General features: G+C 35.3%; 2 protein-coding genes across 3 annotated transcripts; one reads left to right on the forward strand and one right to left on the reverse strand.

Annotated features, from left to right (window-relative positions):
- Positions 1–10,803: 10,803 nt before the first annotated feature.
- On the forward strand, positions 10,804–14,841 carry LOC104094033 (protein YELLOW LEAF 1, choloroplastic-like). Its single transcript, XM_070191251.1, has 5 exons — positions 10,804–10,858; positions 12,104–12,199; positions 13,435–13,589; positions 14,197–14,269; positions 14,576–14,841. Exons 2-5 carry the CDS (start codon positions 12,154–12,156, stop codon positions 14,839–14,841), a joined length of 540 nt encoding a protein of 179 aa, XP_070047352.1. The 5' UTR covers positions 10,804–10,858; positions 12,104–12,153.
- Positions 14,842–15,126: 285 nt separating this feature from the next.
- On the reverse strand, positions 15,127–23,884 carry LOC104094026 (fatty acid amide hydrolase-like). Of its 2 annotated transcripts, none has more exons than XM_009599882.4 (21): positions 23,684–23,884; positions 23,478–23,577; positions 23,291–23,400; positions 23,152–23,212; positions 22,243–22,439; positions 22,040–22,169; positions 21,723–21,800; positions 21,495–21,642; positions 21,170–21,282; positions 21,009–21,084; positions 20,606–20,677; positions 19,912–19,963; positions 19,224–19,304; positions 19,056–19,139; positions 18,784–18,887; positions 18,604–18,696; positions 18,015–18,083; positions 17,871–17,935; positions 16,986–17,047; positions 15,613–15,708; positions 15,127–15,514 (listed from the first exon to the last, which is right to left on the reverse strand). In XM_009599882.4, the coding sequence occupies exons 2-21, from the start codon at positions 23,554–23,556 to the stop codon at positions 15,452–15,454; spliced, it is 1,833 nt and encodes a 610-aa protein (XP_009598177.1). In that variant the 5' UTR covers positions 23,557–23,577; positions 23,684–23,884; the 3' UTR covers positions 15,127–15,451. The 2 variants fall into 2 exon arrangements, with proteins under 2 accessions (XP_009598177.1, XP_009598178.1); XM_009599883.4 differs by having other exon boundaries at positions 23,678–23,884.
- Between the last annotated feature and the right edge of the window lie 1,687 nt (positions 23,885–25,571).

The following is a 25,571-nucleotide window of genomic DNA, read 5'->3' on the forward strand; positions in this document are numbered from 1 at the left end:
TTACATCATATTTTCATCTCTTTTTGACTTTTCTTTCTTTTGTTTTGTCTACTTTTCTTTCTTTCACATACAACAACAGGCTTGCTCCTATCAATCTCCCCCTCAAACCTATGTTACATAAAGAAAGAAATTAAAAACAAAATTGCTATTCTCTGGTGGCGCCTTCACACTATCAGTCTTGAAACATCAAGAAAGAAATTTAAAAAAAAAATTGCTATTCTCTGGTGGCGCCTTCACACTATCAGTCTTGAAGGCTAACTGAGGCAGTGCACTGCCTCAGTTTGTCAACACCGACAACATTGGTCAACATGTCTGACGGGTTCTTTGATCCTGGTATCTTCTGCAGGGAAAGAGTTCCTTCATTTATCAACTCTTGGATGTGATGATACCTCAGCTGGATATGCTTCGATCTTGCATGAAACACTAGATTCTTGGCAAGATAAATTGCACTCTGGCTATCGCTGAAAAGCTCACAGTTGTCCTGCTTTTTACCTAACTCTTTAAGAAAGTTTTTGAGCCAGATCATCTCTTTTCCACCTTCTGAGATTGACATGTACTCTGCTTCTGTGGTAGATAGAGCAACACTTTTCTGAAGTCTGGACATTCAGCTAACAGCAGTACCACCCAAGGTGAACACGTAGCATGTGGTACTTTTTCGACTATCCAGATCGCCGCGTAAATTTGCATCAGCAAAACCTTGTAAGATAATATTGCTCCTTTTAAAACAAAGTGTCATACCCGAGGTGCCTTTGAGATATCGCAATATCCATTTTACACCTTCCCAATGCTCCTTTCCTGGATTTGACATATATCTACTGACAACTCCAACTGCATGGGCTATGTCAGGTTTAGTGCAAACCATAGCATACATCAAACTTCCTACTGCTGAAGCATATGGAACTTTGGACATGTACTTCCTTTCTTCATCTGTCTTAGGTGATTGGTCATTCGACAGATTAAGATGGCTTCCGAGTGGAGTGCTTCTGGTCTTTGCATCATGAAGACCGAACCTGCTTAGTACCTTCTGTATGTACTTTTCTTGAGACAATTTTAAGATTACTTCAGACCTGTTTCTGCTAATCCTCATCCCAAGCATTTGTTTAGCTGAACCTAAATCTTTCATTTCAAACTCCTCCGCCAGTTGTTGTTTAACCCTGTTGATCTTATTTATGCTAGATCCTGCAATTAGCATATCATCAACATACAACAGTAAAATGATATAGGATTTATCAAGATTTTTGATATAACAGCAATGGTCAATCTCACATCTTGTAAAACCATTATTATGCATGAATCCATCAAATTTCTTGTACCATTATCGGGGTGCTTGTTTCAAACCATACAAACTCTTATTCAACTTACACACAAGGTTTTCTTTACCAGAAACTTGAAAACATTCAGGTTGCTTCATGTAGATGTCTTCTTCAAGGTCACCATGCAAGAAAGCAGTTTTAACATCTAGCTGCTCTAAATGCAAATTTTCTGAAGCTATGATACTTAGCACCAACCTGATAATAGTTAATTTGACTACATGAGAGAAGATCTCGGTATAGTCAATCCCTTCCTTCTGTTGAAAGCCTTTTACTACTAATCGTGCTTTGTATCTCTTCTTACCAGCATGCTCTTCCTTGACCCTGTACACCCACTAGTTTTGCAATGCCTTCTTTCCTTTTGGTAACTCTATATGTATCCATGTTTTATTCTTTTGAAGAGAATTCATCTCTTCTTTCATGGCTAGCTTCCACTTATCAGAGCTTATCAACTGCATTGCTTCAACAAAATACTCTGGTTCTCCAGCATCAGTCAGAAGTAAATAGTGGAGAGAGAGAGTTAACCTATCTGGAGCATTTGTGACTCTTTTAGATCTCCTTAATGTAGGTTCAAGAGTGACTGATCCCGAATTTGATTCAAGTCCTGACTCCAGATTTGGTTCTGCATTTGATTCTATCTCTGGTTTCCGTTCTGGTTCTGATCCAGATTCGGCTTCTAGTTCTTCATCTTCAATTTCAGAATCAGTTGTAATCCCTCTAGCCACTTCATTTTCTGAGATTTCTTTTAGCTCAACTGTTTCAGATGTCTGTTTGCTGATGCTGGTTGGTTCTACTTCAAGCTTGTCCTTATACATCACATTTTCATTAAATATGACATTCATGTGTCTTAGGATCTTTCTATTCTGATTATCCCAAAATCGATAACCAAAATTATCATCACCATAGCTAATAAAGAAACATTTCTTGGCCTTACTATCAAGCTTATCTCTATCATTAGAGTTTACATGCACATAAGCAACACAACCAAAAAAAATCAGATGTGAGAGAGTTACCTCCTTTCCTGTCCATACCTACTCAGGAATTTTAAAATTCAGCGGTATAGAGGGTCCCCTGTTTATGAGCTAAGTTGCCGTGTTAACAGCCTCGGCCCAAAAATACTTCGTCAATCCAGAATGTATTCTCATACTTCTGGGTCGTTCATTCAGGGTTCTGTTCATCCTCTCAGCAACGCCATTTTGTTCCGGTGTTCCAGTAATGGTCTTGATCATTCTGATCTCATTCTCAGAGCAGAATGCTTTAAACTCTTGACTATCATATTCTCCTCCATTGTCAGACTTCAGACATTTTAACTTTAGACTTGTCTGGTTTTTAACTTCAGCTTTTCATCTTTTAAAGGTAACAAACACATCAGATTTATTTTTCAGAAAATAAACCCATACCTTTTTTGTGGAATCATCAATTAAGGTGACATAATAGTGTGATCCCTCCAGAGAAGTTACAGGAGCTGGTCCCCACACATCTGTATGCACTAGTTCCAGCTTATCTTTCTTTGGCGTCCTTCCCGCCTTTGAGAAACTAAGTCTCTTTTATTTCCCGTAAATGCAATCTTCGCACAAACCTAATTCGACATGCTTTAGATTTGGAAACTTTTCTTTGGATGCCAACAACTTCATTCCCTTCTCACTCATATGCCCGAGCCTCCGGTGCTACAATGTTGTATCACGACCATGATCAACTGTTGCTATAGTATCTCTCTGTATTGCAGTTGCATACAGTGTTCCCTTCTTGAAGCCTCGTGCCACAACCAAATTTCATTTGGTTATCTTCCACGATCCGTTACCGAATGTTGTTGTATACCCTTCACTGTCAATCTGACCCATAGATATCAGATTTTTCTTGAGTCCAGAAACATGTCAGACATTTTGCAATTTCCATAGCGTGCCTTGTGAAGTCTTTATATGAACTTCACATTTCCCGACAATGTCCAGAGGTTCATCGTCTGCTAGATAAACCTTCCCAAATTTTCCAGTAATATAATTATGCAATAATTCTTTGCATGATATAGAGTGAAAGGATGCACCTGAATCTAGAATCCAAGATTCGACTGGACTGTCTGCACAATAAATTAGTGCATCACCGACTTGTTCAGCAATTGCATTTGCTGAATTATCATCCTTGTATTGATCGTTCTTTTTCTTCTTTGGCTCTCTACACTGACTACTGTAGTGACCCTTTTTATTGCAATTCCAACACATAATGTCTTTGCGATTTTTGGATTGCCCTCTTCTCCTTGACTTTGATCTGCCACGACCATGACTTTGTCCTCTTTGGTTGCTTCTCCCCTGCTTTCGGTATTAAAAGCAGATCCTGGGGAATCACTTGATTCTCTTCGGCTAATATCTTCGCTTAGAACCAAGTCTCTAATATCATTCAATTTGAGTTTGGTATTTCCCGATGAACTGCTAACTGCAATTACCGTTGCAGACCAACTCTTCGGTAGAGATGATAGTAGAATCAACGCCCTGACTTCGTCATCGAATGTTATATTAACAGAACTCAACTGAGTTAATATTACATTAAACTCATTGATATGTTTCGTGACAGATCCACCTTCTGTCATCTTTAAGTTGAACAATCGATGCATCAAATAGACTTTATTTGAAGCAGATGACTTCTCGTATATATTTGATAACGCCTTCATCAGGCCTGCAGTGGTCTTCTCGTTAATAATGTTAAACGTCACATTTCGTGTTAGCGTCAAACGAATCACACCAAGAGCTTGGCGATCTAATAGATCCCAATCCGCTTTGGCCATAGTCTCTGGTTTTACCTCGGTCAGAGGTAAGTGTAATTTTTTCTGGTACAAATAATCCTTTATTTGCATTTTTCAGAATCTAAAATTTTTGCCATTGAACTTGTCAATCTTAACTTTCCCTTCTTCCGCTTCCCTTCTTCCGATGCCATTTTTCTCAAGAAAATTTATGTGAATAGTGCATGTGAATAGTAATGATGATCAATAGTGTCGCACTATTCTTGTGAATAGTACTTGCACCGATACCGTATTTTTCTACCAGAATTACATTGTCTTCGCTCTGATACCAGTTGTTGGGAAACGTGTCAGGCTAATAGAAGGGAAAAAAATATTTGAAAGAGAAGCAATAAATTGCACAAGACAAGACAAGAGAATATTTACGTGGTTCGGCAATTTTTGCCTATTCCACGGCCACACAAAGAATAACTCTTTATTAATTGAAGAGAGAAAGAAGAAGTTGAGGGATGATTTGCAAATGAAAATGCATACCCCTTTCATAGGCATTTGAATACTCTGCCGACGTAAGCGCTTACATCATAAGAATGCCGATATAAGTGCATACATCATAAGAATACCAATGTAAGCGCTTACATCATATTTTCATTTCTTTTTGACTTTTCTTTCTTTTGTTTTATCTACTTTTCTTTCTTTCACATACCACAACTGGTTTGCTCCTATCAGACACCAGTCAAATGTGGAGCTGCAATTGAATTAAAAAATAATGCACATTATAATCAAAAAGAAAAAGGGCAATCAAATACTAGTACTAGTATAATATCACATGGAAAATAAACCTTGAATATTTTCCGGTATGTACTTCACCGCTGTCAAGTCAACTTCACTCGCCGGTAACATCACTTGTTTCTTCCCCATTTCTAAATCTAACAAAAATTCACCACAATCATCACTTAGAAAATTAAAAATAAAAAGAGAAAATCAAAACTCAAAAAGCTTAAATTTTTACGGAAGTTTCTAGAATTGATCAATCACCTCGCAGACGTCGGAATTCACAAAGCTTAAAATAAATGCTTTCAGCAAGTATGGAAGCTCGTTGCCGGCCGCTGAGCAGTGGTTAATGATAAAGTGCGCAGTGAGCGCAAGTTTAATTATATTGGTGAGAACAGTAAACACACAGGCGTAGGATAGTAGAAATATATATGGATATCGTATTGGATTGGATTATCCAATTGTGATTTTCAAAGACTTCCGCAAGAATCTCAAAACGCGGGACCGGGACCGGCCCAGCACCGCAATCCACATGGGCGGTGGGCCTAAACGGTCCGGATAGGACCGGGACCGTGGGGTGGTAGGCCGGATAGTGGGCCGATCTCATAAACGAGGCCCGCGAGACCAGGACCATTTGGGACCGGGACCGGTTGAGAAGTGGGCCGGTTCAAGCTGTCCTATCCGGGCCCAACGGATAATTTTTTTTAAAAAAAAAAATTTGACCGTTTGGCCATTTAAAAACTAGCCGTTTGGTCTGCCAAAATAGTTGTTGGCTATTTGCACAATAGCCATTTAACCCCCCAAATTTTGTTTTAACCCCAAACTTTTTATAATTACACTTTTTTCCTATTTTTAACTATAAATACCCTATCATTCTTTTATTTTTCTCACAAAATCATCAATCTCTCTCTAATATTCTTCTATAATTGCTTACTTAATTGTTACAATTTGTGCAAAATTATGAAGTTGGTGAATTGAAGTCTTCAAGTCTTCAACGATAATTATTTTTCAACAAGTTGTTCGTCAATTCGGTAAACTCGTTCCAACTCTTAAGTTTTAATATTATAGTTTTGTTTGTTTTATTTACTTTGCTTGATTAATTAAGATGGCTTATTCTTTAAAAAAATATTTAGTAAAAATAAGGAAAAATCCAATAGTAGTGAATCTAGTGGTCAATCTATTCCTCCTCCACTTCCCCCGGCTCCCCGGCCCAAACCTGTTACCCGTCCTACACCTCCTATTCTTGATAGCGATAATAGTTTATTACAATTTATCGAGAGTCAATTTTGCCATAATATTGCATCATGTGAACAATTAAACCATTAATATATGAATGCTCTTTATGGTAATTCAACTATTGATGAAAATGATGATGAAGAAATAGATTTTGATGAAACGCAACCGGATGACGATACAGCCACTAGTCCTGCTCCTGAAATTAACCTAACTAATAATAATCCAAATAATCCCCCGTCTGACCCTCATGTTATTGCCCCTACTTTTTCTAGACAACCTTCTAAACGGGGCAGAAACATCTTTTGTTTGGCCATTTTTTACTCAACTAAGAGAAAAAAATAGGGCTAAGTGTAAAACTTGTGGCAAAGAGTTAGTTTTTAAATATGTTGGAAGTCAGGGGGAGGGACGGGAAGTTTGACTAGACACATATTGCTACACCCTCGAGATAAAGCTAGATATTTTCGTATGAAAGCTTTGGCCGAGGGGACAAGTGCACCTAGTCAGGCTGACCTTAGTACCGGGTCAAATCAATTTCAACCGGGAACTAATACTGTTACCGGTGGTATTTTATATTATGATCCAAAAAAATATTGGGAAGAATTGGCAAAAATGGTTACTGTTATGTGCTTACCCTATAGTTTTCCTTCTAACCCTCACTTTGTGCATTATATTAGAAAAGTTTATAATCATATTCGATAGTATACATCTTACGATATACTATATATACATCTTAATATATATATATATATATATATATATTATAAGATGTATATATAATATATAAATCGAATATTAATGTATAAATCTTAAGATGTATATATAGTAAATCGAATATAGCTTATATATCTTAAGATGTATATATAGTATAGTATAGTATATATATTATAACGCATTGCTTTGAATATCTCTTTACAATATTTTTGTCTTTAAATTTGAATTAAAAAATTTAGGTGACAATTCTATAATATAATTTACTAGGAATTGCCTTAGATATTTTTATTACCATTTTTTTTCTCTAACTTGTATAAAAATAATTTAAAAAATAAAAAGTATCCGTTGGGCCCGCTTAGGACCGTTTGGGCCCGCTTAGGCCCGGGACCAACCCACTTAATACGGGACCGTTAGTTCGTGGTCCCGATCCCGGACCGGTTCCAACAAGAAGCCCGCGAAGTCCGGAACCGCTTAGGACCGGCCCGTCTATGACTGGCCCACTTAAGACCGGGTCCGGCCCACATGCCACCCTTATTTAACGATGACATGGACGATCATTTCTATGATATTGATATGCTTCTGTTTTAATTGGTTTGACTTTTCCTAAGACCGGTAATGACATTTTGGGCCAACTAAGGGCCCATTTGGTTCGGGTTTAGGTTAATATATTTAGTATTTTATTAAAAAGTATTAGTTAAAATTATAGTATTATTTTTATATCAAAATCTTGAAATAACTTATATTGCATGTAAAGTTTGAACAGTTGAGCTACTTTAGGTGAGTTAAATTGAATTGAATTACATTACTCATTGGCAAAGCATTCAGCTCATAATCATTTTTCATTTTTCATCAAATCAATCTACTAAATTTTTACTTATTTATTATTATTATTAGTAGTAGTAGTAGAACATCAAACAAATCAAATTGAAGAAAATAATATTTTTTATATTTTGATAAGTTTTTTTATAGGTCAATTTGTACTATATATGCCGTTCAAATTGGCTCAAACTCTTAAATAAACTAATTTTTGCTGTACCGAAAAGACCCACAAATAAATAGATATTCAGCCAAACACACTCAAGCCAGAGCAAATCGAACGAGTCGTATTTCCTTGGCTAAATTTAGCCTAGAAATTTACCCCTCTAGGCTCTTGATTCAAACGGTACTTCCATTAATAGACCTACCGAAGTACTATTGGCACCAACTAATTTGGTTGGCAATTAAAGCGGATTAAAGTCCATATTTTTTCTTGAAAAATATTACGTCTTCCGCTCACTTTTACTTGTCCAGTATTCTAATAAAATAGATTTTTATTTTTACTTGTCACTTTTAGCATATCAAGAGAAGATAATTTCTTTTTTCATGTTATACCCACAGTATTACTTACTCGTTTCAAATCATTTTCACCAATCCATTAAAAATATGCATCAATTAAAAATATGTATCAACTAATTCAAGTTATCCCTATTAATTATGATATATAACTCGAATTTATTAAGCAAATATGACAATAGTACGGCAGTTTTTGCTAATATTTTAGCTCTATTATTATATATTAAAACACTATTAGTTCTCATTGAAAAGATCAAGTGAAATCCATTAATGTGCTAAGCAGCTGGATATGTATATAATTAAAGGTTTTAAAGAATTTTTTTTCCATATGTTTCTTTGCTTCTCCTTTAGAAGGTCATATAAATAGAACATTATCATTTTTATGTTTGCAAATTAAAATTTATATTTGTTAAACTTGTTAAGATCTGCAAAATTTGAAGGAAAAAGTACATCGTATAATTTCTACTAAAAATAATATCATGTAAAATATATATTAAAATATTAATGTATAATATACATATTTATATATATATATATATATATATATATATAAAAAAAACTAGCGAATATAATTATTTTTAGTCGACCATCCAAATATATAGGAGCAGGTCAGGGTCGTTGGGTATTTTAAAAGATACATGTGAGTTTTATTTAATACAAAATAATACATGTGGCGGGTTAAGAAAATGCCACATGGCGAAGTTAAAGTTAAAAAATTAATTAGGTTAGTTTTATTAGATATAGGGGTAAGTTTGAGCCCAAAAATAAATGTTAGGGGCATTTGTGGACCAAAAGGTTAACGGATGGTATTTTTGAGCCATTTTCAATACGTTAGGGGTATTGTTGGCCCTTTTCCGTATAAAAAAGAGATAATTTCAGAGACCTCGAGACCTCCCCTCATATTTTGCTCCATCACACTGACATCTCTCGTGGTTTACGATATTACGCTTACCTCCCTTGTTTGCAAAATTAATTAGATAGAAGAATATAGGGTAAATTTGACAAATGGTCATATAATTATGAATTGTTTTTCACCAACGTCATATAACTTTATTTTTATCGTACAAAAATCATAGAATTTTCACTAACTCACATAAAAATCATAGTGACGGAAAATTTTATTTCGCCTTTGGCATTCAAAGAACGGATTTTTTTTAAAAAAAAAGAATTTTCATAAACCACTATTGTTTAGTGGCTATTAACTTCCTATAGCTACCATATACATAATTACTTCCTATAGTTACTATATAGTTGTTACAGTAGTGTATTCGTTGTATTCGTGTTACTGTATTCATGAGTACAATAGCAAAAATGCCTAAAATCAGGGCAGTCCGGCTATACATGCATGTATTCACATGTATTTGCATCGTGTATTCATGAATATAGTAACGACAATCACCTTAAAAATAGATATGGTCAGCTATCTAATAACAAAAATTATATCAATTAGCGTGATACACTCCTAATATAACTCAACAAAATCAATTCTAACATGCCCCATTATCAACCCAATTAATTAGAATAATTTTTCAGTTGTATTTAACTTTTCTATTTAGTGTTTTTAATTTTTTTTATTGTTGCATTCATTAGATTCAATGTTTGTATTTACTGTATTCGCTATTTTATATTCAGTATATTCAAATATATTTGTATTGGCAGTATTTTAGTTATTCCTAATACATGTCATTACAGTTGTATTCAGTATTTCATTGGTTGTATTCACTGTATTTATATTTGTATTCAGTGTATTTTACTGTATTTTATTATATTTTAAAATTAGATGTATTCACTACTATATTTTATTCTATTTTAATGTTTGTATTTAGTGTATTTCAATATTTATATTCTGTATCCATACATACTGTAGTATGCATGAATACAGGACATACGGTATGCATGAATACAGATGTATTCAACTGTATTAAAAAAATACAGATCTTTGAAAATACATAAATATAGGCAAAAAAATATATTTATATAAAAATACAATATGTTTGAGTGAATTTGTACGAAATACAATGTACTTGTATCATTGTATTTGACTAAATAACAAAGAAGAGAAGAAAGTTTGTCAGAGATGGCGTTTTCCAGCCAAGAAGAGAAGAAAGTTCGTCGGATCCATACAATAAATTTATGATAAGAGTTCATCACATTGCTCATTTCCGTTTGAAAAATTCACTCTTTTCTGTTTCCTGGCTGCCTTATATACTATATTCTAATGTCTCGTCGACCATCAATACTAAGGCGTGTATCTTGAGTTGCTCGAAAAGAGAGAGATTCTTCTTTCTCGTCGGCCATCAATACTAGGGCTTGAGTTGCTCGAAGAGCGAGAGAAGGAAGAGAGAGAGAAAGAAAGAAGAAAAAATCTGAGAGATAATCTTATATTAATTGAAAGAAAGAAAGAGAGGAAAAACATAAGTATTTCATTCCTCAATGATAGTATATATCATAAATATCTATTTTGCTATAAAATATAAAAAATAATTATAGAAAATATAAATATGGCATTTGGCTTTTAGGTAAAATTTCCTTTAAAAAATGATTCCAAGGGCGGATAAAGTCGGACTCGAGAATTAATGTTTATTTTAATCATGGAAGCTAGCAATCGTCCACGTGCTCATATTGGTCATATTGGTCTCTCTCTCTCTATATATATATATATATATATATATATATATATTATATCATTCTCTTCTAATTTTTTATTTCACATGAGATTCTAATCGAGCAGCTTCAGAAACTTGGCAACCGTTGTTCTCTGTATCAGAAGGTGAGCGCCGAATTAACTATAAAAAACGTCAGAGTCAGACTAAATTAAGCACCCTAAACAAAGCTTCAATTAACTGTAATTTTTTTATTAAATAAATAGTATCTTATGTATTTAAGAAAAGCAATTTGGAAAATATCTTAGCAGATTCCACTGTCTTGTTTTTGGATTTGTTAAGGTATTAGAGAATAGAGTCCGATCCAAAAAGAGCCATTATGATCCTCGTCCTTAAGAAGGAATACTTGGATGGTGTATATTTTGTTATAGAACAGAATACATGCGACGTCTGATCTAAGAGTAAAGCTGATATTGGACATTGACATCCTTTCGTTGGTAGTCCTGTTTTGCCTACCAGAGGCAAGAAAGGTCATTCGATTTGCAGGAAGAAGCGATTCGGTTCATGGTGTCGCTGTGCTTGTGCAAAAACGTGAGAATTTGGTTTCAAGAGAGTGGAATGATAGATGAAGATATTACTCATAAAATTAAAACCGGATGGTTGAAAAGGAGAAGTGCTACCCGGAGAGTTACGTGATAGAAGGATGCCTACTAAAGTGAAAGGCAAGTTATATAGAACAGTTATAAGATCGATACTGCTATATGGTAGTGAATGTTAGGTTGCTTAAGTTCAATATATTCAAAAGATGAGTGTTGCGGAGATGCGAAGGCTAAGATGGATGTGTTGTCATACAAGATTAGATAAGATTTAAAAATGTCATTCGCCAAATGGTGCAAGTAGCAAGCACTGACGATAAAATAAGAGAAGGTTGTTTGAGATGGGTTGATCATGTCCTGAGTTGACCTCCAAATGTACCGGTCCGTAGGTGTGAAATCATGGTAAGTTAAGGTGTTAAAAGGGGACGAGGTAGACCTAAAATCACACGGAAAGAAGTTGTGTCAAAAGACCTACAATTTCTCGGAATCAATGCAGACTTAGCTAAAGATATGGCATAATGGAGGAAAAAGATTGCTATAGGCGGGAATAGGTTTAAGTCTTGTTAGTACCTCGTTTTTGGTCCTCTTGCTTTTCTATAATGATTATTCTACTATGGTTTATATATATTATAAACTTGTTTTTCCCTCATTATTCTATTTGGTGTGACGATGACATGAGTTGAGCTTAAATGGAGAAACATGATTAATAGATTCATTTGGCCTCTCCCAACTTATTTGGGATTGAGGTGTAGTTGTTGACTTTTTTGTTTTTGTTGTCGATTGCATACTTAATCTACTCTTCCTTTAGTATTTCAGGATTCTAATAGGAGTTCAATCTCAGGGAGACTCAAATTTTTTTCAAAAAGATGTTAACTGCCAGTACCACTATGAGTGCACCTACTTTGCCAATAGGTATGTTTGTGTATATTCCTTGACTGATTCCTTTTAATAAGTACCACCATTTTCCATGTAATTAGGAGCACACTGTGAAAACTTTCATCTCCTTTGATCATGTCAAACATTAATATATTAGATATCAGCTTCTCTTGTTGTTATCTCGCTGAGAAGCTTTTGCCGCATTAGATGTGAGAATATCCGAATAGCCATCGCTACGTAAGTGCTGTAGGAATTACATCAGAACGTAACATGAAGTAATGATCCTTTTGTAATATTGCAGTTGCTGTTAACTTTTGACTGTTTTAGCACTCTCTTTCTCTCTCCATGAAAACATAAATTTGCACTGACCAACATGTTGAAATACTTTGTTACTACAAATCAGTAAAAGTGTTTATGATTTATCATCTAGCTTTCTTGAATTTTGGTGTTGTTCAACTCCTTGGAAGTCTAAGATGCATCCTTTGCCCTAAGTCAAAAGCTTTTGTCTTTGAGTTTACTTGTCAAAAGAAACACTTAAAAATAAAAAAGCTCGTCTTTGATTTTCTGGTTTACCTTTTTTTTTTTTTTTAATCTCACCATCACGCGGGTTTAGGCTGACCCCAACCTGTATATTAGAATCCAAAAAGGAAATACATGGAGGCGGGGGACATAAAACCTTACCTCTCCTTCTACAACAAGTAAGTTAGGTATTCCTAACCGTAAAGTTAGCAAAAACTTACATGATGTAAGATCATTCCCATATTGATCACCAAATAAATAAGTTGATCCTAGTGTCGGATTGACCAGGAATAAACAATTAAGCTTCCAAAAAAAGAGGGAGCACAATTCCCTATTACCGATGTGTAGAAACATAGCTTCAGTAAGTTCCATTCTTGTGTTTTTCCCTAATTCTGAAATTAGGAATTTGATTTTGATCCATTCTGGAGCATCCTCTAGCCTTCTTAGGGAGGTCTTTCCATTCATCAAACAAGACAGTAGTACCATCTAATAAGTTGCTCCCAGTTTTTGCTAGAACATCTGCCACAGTATTTGCTTCTCTAAAGCAGTGTTGAATTTTCTGGTTTACTTGATGTGATGGTGTTAGGTTTTGAAGTAACTGAATCGAACATTTATGTTTAAGGTTTGACAACGATGTCATCAAAAGATTTGATACTTTAAAATCCCTCGTTGGCAAAACCATTTGAAGATTTGTTGCTCACCCTACAGCTCGTGCTATCTATGTTGTTAATCGTTGGATGTTGTTGTCACAGTGAGAGCAGAGGCTGAATGCCTGAAGCAATTCAAGCCAATAGTATCTGTTGGCCTCCAGCCGCTTGGCATGCAGTCTCAATTTATTAACAATGGAAGACACTTGATATGTCCTGTTCAAGAAAAGAGTGCTTCCATAATATGTGTTGCTGCTCTGGTAACATTTCTTTGGGTACTACTGTTTGTGCAACTGCTAGCATTGCCCTGTTTAGTTACATACCCCTAATTATTCTAGTGGATCATTCGTACTTGTCATGTCTTATTTTGTGCGACGTTTGCTGTGAGAAGCTTCAGAGCTTCAGAATGCTAGTGCAAGTCGCTGCTCATGGCATAAGTTATCACATTGGACTATGTCTCCTTCAGCATGCCAAGCAGGATTCTGCAGTCAGTATATTGTAAACAACTGCACTCACTAAAACAAGCACCCTGAACTCAAGTTGATTAGCCTCTCTATTTGCACTCGTTGTTTATAGATATGGATTGGTAAAATGTGGAAATATATACTTGTTTGTTACTTGAAAGTGGTAGTGTAATGCATTTCTAGTTACAGACAATTGGAAATAGGATCTCACAAACTTTTAATCTAAAAAAGAAACAATGGGAATTAGGACCTCATCGCTTATCTATATTGATGTTCTTGATGCTGCTGCTACGATTACTACTGCTTGCATTTAGTTTTTGGTTTTCCATTTCCTGCATCATTCTAGTAACATTTATTGCCACTAGTATTCCCTGTTCAACCTTTAATTTTGCATTTAATACAGAGTGCCAGATGTGCAACTAAAGGGCAGATGCAGACTCTTACAAGGGAAAATTCAACCATTACAGTTGCACCAGGTAATTTTTTCATGTTCTTTGCAGAAACTGGTGGAACAAAAGGAACGGATATAAAACAATCTATGTTTTACGTTGTAGCTGTTTTCACTGTTATGCTTATGGTTAGTGGTGTCTGCAACCCGTCCTGTTGTTTTAGAAAGCAGTGTTATTAAAAGCCATCGTTTCGTTTCTTAAAAGCGATGCACAATGCCGCTCTGCACATTTTTCAGCAATTTTATCCACCAAAAAATGAGCAGCCATGCTTATATTCTATAAAGATCCTGTGCAGAGTATCATTTGATGCTGATATGTCTGGGTTGAATGCAGAGAAGGTGAAATCTCCTGATCTCGACGATGGTGGGGCTGGGTTTCCCCCTCGTGATGATGATGGCAGCGTGTGGTGGCGTGGGGGTGGGGATGGGGGTTGGGGTGGGGGTGGGGGTGATGGTGGTGAAGGCCGTTGGGCAGGTGGGGGTGGTGGAGGCCATTGGGCATTCTTCTTTTTTGTTTTTCTTGTCATCCTAGGCTTCTTGAAGGATAAAGAGGAAGAAGGACCCTACCAGGATCAAAGAAGAAGAAAACCAGTATATTGATAATAGAAATCGAAGTATTATTGGAAATCGGGGATTTGCAACAAATGTTCTATTAGTAAATTTATTTTGCCCCTAGATTAGACCTTTATCACGTAATATTTGCCCTTATGTTTCTGTAAATCAAAGCTATTTTGGTGCTCTTTTTGGAAAATGAATGTGGTTCCCTGTAAGAGTATATGTTGTACTTTTTCACAAGCTCCCTTTGCCTCTGTTGTATCTCTTTAATTGCTCTAATTATACATGCATTTTCATAATTTGGAGAAAATAACCAAATAAAATAGAATATAAGGAAAAATTAACCAAATATGCATTAAACTATGAATGAAGCAGTTTCAGTGTACAACTTCAAGGATGTAGAAAATTACAGAAAGGTTGCTGGTACTAAATACATGAATTGAAGGCATATATCACCAAAAATTCCACTAGCTATAATTATTGAAAAAGCAACCACATTTCTATATCTAGGAGTATGGTTCTTCAGCTCTTATTCGATTCGTTCTCTATGTAAATTCATTTGTGATGAAATCTTTTCTTACCCGGAGGTTAGGCTTAAGCTTATTCCTGTCAGTTCCGTCGCTCTCTTTCAGTTCTGTCTTGAAAAACATTATTCTCACTTCCCTTTCAAGATGTCATAGAACTCCATTGGCTTCTTCCGATACTCTGCAGAGATTTCCTGAAAGCACAAGTCAAAATGTCCAGTCAAAAATCAATCTATAACTTTTTAGCAGTTGTTTGGTTGGGGTGGGTGGTGGTAGAGATGGAGGAGAATACCTCTATCACACTAGCTAAACGCAAGATTGTAGCTTCACACCACGGACGACCAATAAGCTGCAAGCCTATTGGAAGTCCTTGCTTATCATAACCAATCTAAGCATATGAAAAAACAAAAGAGAGAGAAAGGTAAATTAGTAAGCTACAGGTAAACTTTGGAACACATGATGTTGATTGACAATTGACATCCACATATTTTAGAATAATTATGATCCTACATTGGTAGCCATCAAGAGACATCTTAGTGTTAAAGGAAACAGACGTTATGCAAATACAGATGGAGAAGTTTTGAAAAGAGATAAGAGTTCAGTCGTCTATTGCTGCATGTCAAAATTAGATGGAAAGAAGTTGAGCAGGTCCTTGACAGTAAACTAGCATGCAGAAAGCACCAATAGATCTATTTTGGTATTTTCACTATGACAGACAGCTCTGGTCTTCTTGTAGCTACGCACTTCATGTTCCTATGAAAACTCGATTTCATAAATCTTCTGCCACATATATAGAAAACTTTAAGGACATCCAAAAGAATAGTGTGATCTGGGAGGAGTTATAATACTTTTATCTTATTTCATAGTCAATCCATGAGCAAGTCTATGGCCAATTGTGTCCATTCCTCTATCTAAAGCAAATTAGCTGCTACTAAACGAAGAATGGTATACTGAAATTTCAAAGGCTAAAAGGAGATCAAGCTATCAATACGAAATTGAATCAGAACAAAGAAGAGACTCGACATGCTATAGGAGAGAAAATAGTTAATGATGTGCCTTTCAAGAGGATGTGGAAGTGGCACACTAGAAAGTGTCTGACTGAGAAGTTCTGTTCTTGTGGTAGTGATAGTTATATTTTGTCCACACTGAACTACAGAAAAACCTAGCAAAGCTATTTGTGTAATAAATTGATCTTGGAATACAGAGGCCACATATAAAAGGATGCTCTAAGTTTACCTATTTCCCGACAATAAAAGTAGAACGAAGAACCCAAAAACACTCTTTTTAATAGTCAATCAAAACCTTGTATCTTTTTCTGATTTGTAAAAACATCTCTTCACATCTCAGGTTTTTCGGACAAACATTATCTGGTCTGGTTAATGTGAATAAAGAGAAGAATAAAATTTCCACTTACACGACCTGTTTCAACATAATTAGTGAGGAATTTGCTGAGGGAAATCAAAATCGGCACTTATTCCTTCCTAGAATCCCATATTCAACGATTTCCTAGCGCAATATCTTATATATATATATATATATATATAGGTTGAAATGCTTAAAAACTTGTTTGCATATCATCAACATGCAGGTCCTTCCATTCCAAATCCTTTTCTGAGATTTTCTCTCTGTGGACTGCCTAACAGGAAAAAGATGAATGTCACTTACAGGGACAGAAATTGCTGGAAGCCCGAGAATGTTTGCTGTTATAGCAAATTGCATTAGGCTTGCTGAAAAGAATAGCAAACGAGTAAGTATTAAGAAGTCTAAAATAAAGTTACATCATCTGGAAGTGCTCATCGTAGCAAAAAGAAATGTAGTAGTATTCAGAATATTGCGTGAGATAGAACGCTTCACGACTTTCAAAATCGAAGTACATACCTGTCTTCAGAGGCGGATCCAGGATTAAAACCCTATGGGTTCAGCCTTTAAGATTTTTAGCATTGAACTAATTATATTTTTAAAACTATGGGTTCAAATCTACTATTTGTTGCAATTTTAGTAAATTTTACACATAAATTTATGCTTTGCATCGAAAGTTATGGGTTCAGTTGAACCCGTCACCTATATGCTACATACGCTCCTGCCTGTCTTCAATGCCTGCATAAATCAAATTTTGGTTTATGATCCAACGAATAGCCCAAATTAACCCGCCCAACTTTGACCCAAGCAAACTTTGGAGGGGTTATGACCCACTCGTTTATTAGTTCAACCCATTTTTACCTGCCCAAATATAGCCCAACCCGCCTATTTGACACACCCTAGATGCAATCCGTAGAAACGTGAAAGATAGTCTCAACGTGGCGGTGTAGACCTAGCTCCATAGCTGGGCTAGTCACTGGCTAGAGGGCAGCCGAGAATGTTATGTAAAAAGGACCCGGGCTTAAAAAAATCTTTTTGCAGCTAAACCACAAAATTGGTATTTGTGTCCCCAAACTTTGCCAGTTACCTATACTGTAGCACATCAACAGCAAGGACCTAGAGGAGATAAAGGAGATGACAGAGTATCTCAGGAACTATTAACCTCAAAGTAATAAAATGATGTTAACCTACCTACAACTTGCAAATTTGTCTCTCCAACTTCAAGAGCACTTTTTGGAATTACTGGAGCTGTCATTCTGGAAGAATAAAATTTGAAGTTATGAAATCGAGTGTACTTAGATATAAGGGCCCATAAAGTGCAAAAACTTAGTTTACCCAGTGGTAGGTGTTACAATGACATCTACTTTCTTGAAAATCTCCATGTGGTAGTGCATTATCCTTCGCCTGCAATAAGAGACACCGGAAAGCTGAAATAAGTTGAACAAATTTTATCATATTTTTAAATGCAATTTTGTAGCGAGTCTTGAAATCCTTTAATATTTAGATAAAATCTAGTAGTACATCTGACACTTAACATGTTGCCTAACATAAGACAGAAAGAACCATTAGATGACACTTCAGAAATACAAAGTAACTATGGAGTAAACTAATAATGAAATTAAAGGCGTGAACATGGATTCTAATGTGCTCTTCTGAGAATATCTTGTTCTAATTGAAAATTTAAAATCAGGATATGAAGATGATAACTTTTTAAGCCACACAATGAGCTTAAAATGAGGTAAGCAAAACCTAAAATTGCTGATGTAGTTAAAGCTAGGAAAGTCTATCTAAATGTAGAATCATATGTATATGCCACTGATCCACAACACAAATGCAGTTTTCACATTCCTAATTCGATATTATAACAAACAAGTGAACAAATTGTTTCAACATGTATGAAGTAATTCAGTAACTTATTCTTTACCTAAGGCGCTGGACAGAAACATAATCTGATGCTGCAAATGATCTGAAGAGTGCTAGATTTGTGCGAGTATCATTAGTCAATCTTACTCCTTTCCTACATAAAATGAAAAAAAGTTATATTAGTCCAAACTACAAGATTGCAAGCAGTTGTACCAATAGCTTGAATGGAAAATAGATATACCCATCCTCGCAATCAGGATTCAATAAGCATAGCGATTCAGATCCAAAAGTAACAGTATGGGCTGTGCGCAGCTCGCGAAGCTCCGGTATGACAATCTCTGTTGTCTTGATTGCAAAGAGTTAAGCAGGAAAAATAGAATAACAAAGTTACATCCAGAAACTGAATCTGAAGTTTAAGCATAAAGTCTTCTAAAATAGATAACAAACTTGATGTAAAATGCATGATTCTGACAGAATTGATCAGTTACATAATAAAGGGTAACATGGACTTACTTTGCACCCATACAGATGAAATAGTTGGTTTAGGACATCTTCACACTTGTCAGATATATCGGTTGAGCTAACATCGTTAAACCACTGTAAAAGATGTCTCGTATCAGCCAAAGTTCAACCAAGAAGGTTAAAGTCACCAACAACCTTAAGAAACCAGAAGTGCAAGACCTTTGTATACATTCCCAGGGTAAGTGATCCCAAAATGTTTGAACTCTCATTGGAACATAAATCTGGTAAACAAGGGAGGGACTGAAAAAAAATCAATTAATAATAATGTGAGTATATAACAGCTTGCTTAATGCAGAATACAACTTTTTAATCCAATGAAAAGAACTCATTCTGCATTGAACCTATAACAAGAGTCTCCTGTACAAGTATAGGATCAAACTAATCCTATGATTAAGATTGGTCTTTTTTAGATATATCAAATCCACTTTGGGAACCTAAGACAGCGTGGTTACAATGGACAGGGAAATTGCCACCTTTTTCTTCAGCAAGTTAACCGAAATAGTCTTCTATATGATACAAGTAGGGTGAATACTGCAGCATGGATAGGAATAGGACATTCAGCAGAAGAAACATCCCCAAACTGAACCAAGAGCGAACAGTTCGCTGACTCGCTGAAGAAAAATACCCCAAACTTAAGTTTTTATGGTAATCAAAATGCTTGAGTATCATAAGCGATCAACACAACTGCAATTTTAGTGGAAAAACTCAATGTTGAAAAATGATTGCTGCCCTCTTTACAAATATTAGCTACAGTATTTACATGAACGGAGGGGGAAAAAGTCAAACTGGACCCTCAAGCAGAACAATATCTTGAAATTTTGCAAAAGTACACTTTGCGAGTGATTACAGGATTCAGTGGAATTCGATCAGCTGGAGAGGATCCTAAGATTGCTGCATACCTGAAAAGTTGGGAAAAAACAACAGCAATAATCAACACATATCAACTGTAAGAGTGGTCTTATGACCAGATCAAGAGCTTGACCAAATTTAACAAAACTTTATCCCCATATATACAACCTAATTGAAGACAATAGGACTCTGGTGACATGCGTTAGGAAAGTTACATTGTTTTGTCATGGTTAGGATCTAGCATTGTTCCTTGGAAGCTGACTATCTTGGCGGCTTTATACTTTTTTCAGTAAACTTCTAATCTTTAACTTTAATAGCCTTTGAACTCTAAAGGCATAGGGAGCAAATACATCTGACTTTCAGTACCTATTACAAGTATTCAAGAAATAATGAGATTCAAGAGTCTCTAAGCATATTTTTACTTAGAGTGATTTCGTGTATTAGTTTTCATGTAGGTTGTTTTAATATCTATTAGTAGAATTAGTTTCAATGATTAATGTATTCATTCTATGGATTCTATTTATGTTCAAACATATAAGATGACACTTCAATCGAAATAAAACTACTATAGCATATGAAGAAGTGATAACACAACTGCGCCAATTACAAGATAGATTATTCTTTACAATATGCTCATGACCGGAATTGACTATTTGTTTGTAAAAAAAGATTGGGTGAAACCCATTACTAACACAAGTATGGCATCCTCAACTGTAGCTGTGATGGGTCCAGCAATTGTGACTGTTCCTGCTTCCCACAGTGACCTGATAAAAGAACAGAGATGAACCAAACTATAAACTGATAAGATCAGATAGTAAAGCTTGATCTCAGACAAAAGACCAAGAAAGGTATGATATTGAATGTTAACATAGAGACTTGATAAAACCGAAATCCATAAATTACGGATAACTAAATATAGGAAAGAACAGTCCTTTAGGCTGTTAGAAAATTAAACTGTAGCAACTGAAGTTGGCAAGTTGTATAGGCAGATCATAGCTTTGACAGTAGAAAAGTTTTACCGGGAGAAACAATATATTCAGAAGGATAAAACCAATTTGGTATAGATGCACATTGATCTACACTTCATGAACTTACCCTGTCAGGTCAGTCCGTCCAAATGTTGTTTTCAAGCCGACAACCCCGCAAAGAGAAGCAGGAATTCGTATTGAACCTGGACTTCAGATGAATAAAGCCTGAAAATCTTATAATTATTTCAAAAGAAGATACAAATTCACTAGCCTGATATGTTATACAACCTCCACCATCTGTTCCCAATGCTGCTGAACACAATCCAGAAGCGACAATTGCAGCTGAACCTGAGGAAGAACCACCTGTGTATCTTTTTGGATTATGCGGATTTCCAGGTGTACTGCCATAGGAAAATGCTCATTAGTGATGTTAAAGGTAAAATATACACTCAACCTAAAATATACCCAAGTTCGTTCTTCAACATTCGCAAAACCAATGTTTAGCATATATCTTTATCAAGTTTGTTTTAACAAAAAAAGAATAAAAGAAGTCATGTCAAAAGGTTACCGCTTCTAACATTTGCTTATTTGTAGGTTCAAGGCAAAAGTTTACCCGTAATTCGGATTATTCCCTGTTGTGCCCATACCAAATTCATGCATATTTGTCTTTCCTACTAAAATTGCACCACTGCTTCGTAATCTTGACACAGAAACTGCATCTGTGTTTACCTGGCGAACCTCATGAAACCATGTAGAACCACCTGCTCATTTTTACAGGGAAAAATTTTCAGCTAAAAATGGCAGAGATATTCGCAGAGAAAATGAGAAGTTAAACACATACCCTTTGAAGGATGAGGATAGCAATCAATGTCATCCTTGACTGCAATTAAAATCCCATCCAAGATCGACAATGGTATTCCTCCATGACCACATCGGAATAAAACAAAAACAGATGAAAAGAAAAACACTTCAGTAATGAGATCTACAGACTTGGCACAGCAATTCAAGATATGCTTTATTCGCAGGAAATTAATATCAATTTTCATCTTTTATTTGACGGCATGTGCTAATATAATTGAACAAAATACAAGAAACTGTGAATTGCAATGTGTAGATTTTCAGAACAGCCAATTTATGCACATCAACAAATTAAAATACCTTCCTCAAATCTTTGAGTGGAAGATGCAGCTTGCCTTCTCACCTCCTTGGGGTCAAAGGAGATTAATAACGGTGCTGAGGGCTGCTTATCATTAAGTACCTCTATTGCTGAGATAAAGTGCTCTGCAACCTTTAGCACAATAGAGCTTTTTATTATTCTTGAAGATGACCAAAATAGGAACAATCAATGGAAAATCACTTGCCATAGATGGGGTAGTAAATTTAGATCTGTAAGCATATCCATAATCACGAATTTTCCAGTAGCGGAATGGGAACGGTTCTCCTGAACCAGAATTCCAACTGCTAGAAGGATCATAATGTGGAAGACACTTCAAGGCTAAATCAACCCGTTCTTCAGGTTTTCCATCTTCTTCTAAGCAAACAACACCAGGCTCTGGATCTAAATTCATATACATACTAAATAAGTCAGTAACATTAGAAAAGCACCTTAACAATTCCTGAATTCCAACTTCAACAAAATCATGGAATCCCACAGTATTATGCTTCTTTCCAGTTACATGTCAGAAAATCAGCTGAGTATTAGTTTATCACCAATAATGTCATGCTAAATGAGTAAAATCTAAACGGTAAAAAGCTTAGCCTCAGATATAAAGGATAGCGCATGAACTTTTGCTGGCAAGAAATTTATACGATTCACCAACTAATAGAAACAAAGAAGAGAGATAACAAGCAGCACAATAAGATAGTTAAGCAGTGCCATCTCAATGAAATGACATATTTAAAGGAAAAGGTATCTTCCTACTCCAAGAGAAAACATTGATGTATATTAAACATACAACAACAATTAAGTGTCAATCGCAAGCAAGTTGAGATCAGCTATATAAATACTCCGTGTCCATGTCACTCCATTTTGAGCCCGTCTCAGTCTAATATTATTAGAAAGCACTAGCACAAGAAGTTATCTCCATTTTCTACCAATATATAAATCTCTAACAAGACCCGAAGCAAATGTACTAGCATGAGTAAAACTTAATCCTAACTAATTGGTATTACCTATATAGATGTTTTTCGTCCATTGTGCCCTAAAACTATAACATACAATATGAATAAACTGATTGAAAGATAAAAGCAGCAAGAGCTTAATAGTGAACCTTGAACAGGGAATTGTGGAATGAACATGGGCACCTCTGGGATCACAGTATTCTTGAGAATCTGACAATCAAAAACATCAATTTTAATATCTAAATCTCCCTTTTATACATAGAATCACAAGTGTGCATACAAACAAACCTCAGTCATTCCATTCTTCTGCTTCAGGTGACTGGTAATTAAAGAACCAATTAAGGGTGCCTCCATTACTTTAACAAACAACTTGAACCAAAAACCAGTCAAATGTGGAGCTGCAAAATGACACTTTGATCATAACCAAGAAACTCTATTTAAGGGACGAAAATGAAGAAAAAGATGAAAAGAAAACCTTCAAATTTTTCCGGCACATATTTCACTTCGGTGAGGTCTACTTCATTAACCGGCACCATCACTTGCTTTTTCCCCATCTTTCAGTTGAATTGTTTGAACTGAACAAAAACATAAGAAATTATCAAAAGAATAAAATTGATTGACACTTGCTATTTTTAGGATTGTATACTTCACTTATAGATAGATAAATCATCTTACACTTACTTCACAGGAAGTCGCAAACAGCGGCCTTTTCTGCCTAAGACCAATAGCAATGAAGAACCATTGGAAAGTCCACAATTATTTCCTAATTATTCATCCTGAAAGCGACAGTTACCTGTTGACTTTAAATGTTACAGACTAATCTAAGAATTCTCGTCCGATTCTATTTTCGTACTTTGTCTTTGGTCCCGAAAGTAGGAACTTAGAAATGGTTTCAACAACCAACTACTTTCAATTTCAGCAAACTACACTTGCTTGTCCGGTAAATACTTGGGACTCCTTTGGTACGGGAATAAATAATAATTAATCTCGAAATTAAATTTTAAAAAAATTTATACTATGTTTAGTTGGGAGAAAATTATGGTATAATTAATTTCGGAATTAAGTATTTCGAAATTATAATATTTTTTTATCTCCATAGAAAAGTGGAATAACTAATCTTGTATAATTAACTTATTTCCGACCAAAGGGCCCACTAAGGTCAATAGTATCCTATTTTGACTGTGTTAAAATTAAAGTTATGCTCATGAATCAAAAGGGGTCAAAAATTCAATAATAGCACCAGAAGTGTCCTAATTGTGCAAATCGCCCTTTCAATTTAGTTCATTTGGAACAATAATCTCACACATTATTACGTTTTGGGCTCCTTGGATATATCTGGATTTTGGTGTGATGTTGGGCCAAGATCCTTCACCCTTAGGTCGGAGTCATAAGCAAGCCCATTACTCAAGAACTAATCCCAAATTCCCAATTTAGAAATGTTCTTTCTGCTAGGGGTGCAATATTTCCAGAAGTAGGTCAATTCTAAATGTTTACATATGTATCATTTCCCTAAGTTTAGGTCACATCTCCAGTTGTTATGTATCCCAAAAACAAAGCAATGAGGTTCAAATACTAAGTACCAGGTAGACATGAGAAATAAATTAGAATAAAAGATTGTGAATGAATAGAAAGTATCGCTTTGACCCCAAAAAAAGTCGCAAGACGGTCACAAATGAACAACAAAAGAACTCTATAAATTAATGTTGAAAATCAACTGCTGTAATTCAAATTGTGACATCTTGTCCGTTAAACTGTTTAATCGAAGGCATCGATGAGCCTAATAATATGTACTTTTGGCCAAGTAATCTAGCTTTATCCTTGGTTGTATGTAAAAGGGCATGTTGCATGCTACTTGCAGTAAATAAAAAAGTTTTGAGTTATATGTATTATCATATTAAATATTTTTTACACATCACGTTATATAAATATCTTATTTTTAATATTACAAACCTCACATTTTAAGGAAACTTATATGCATAGAAATATTCTTTAGATGATTTGATAGTGTAAAATTTTTTTATGCAGACAATATATATATACAACGTAAACTGTAAATTAAGAAGAGGAGGCAATAAATAAGGATGAGAGAAGATTCGGGCCGGCAAACGGGGCAGTGCATGTGCGGGGTGGTGCGGATTAAAAGCTATGCGGGGCGGTGCAAGTTTAAGAATATGCGGGATGGGGTGGGACGGGGCGGGATGGGTTTAAGCCATTCTATTAAAAACTGATGCGGGGCGGGGCGGTCGCGGGTTTATGAGGGTTTAGACAGATTTTTTTATTATTATTAATTTTTATCGTACTTTCTTTTAAGTCATCTCAACCGTTAACTATATTTTGTATCTTTGGTTTATGTGGGGAAATTCTCATTATGTCATTTTAACCTTCTTCATATTTACTGTAAAATACATTAACACCAATTGGAGAACTGGTTGACGAAAACATTGAACAAGTTCTCCAATAAGATTAAAGATCAGTTCTCAATTCAATTTATTTGAAGCATTTAGCAAATATATCACATATATGCGTCAATATATTTATTTTTACACCATATTTAGTAGACAAATTAATA

This window comes from Nicotiana tomentosiformis, chromosome 12 (assembly GCF_000390325.3).
Source record: "Nicotiana tomentosiformis chromosome 12, ASM39032v3, whole genome shotgun sequence".
NCBI lineage: Eukaryota > Viridiplantae > Streptophyta > Magnoliopsida > Solanales > Solanaceae > Nicotiana > Nicotiana tomentosiformis.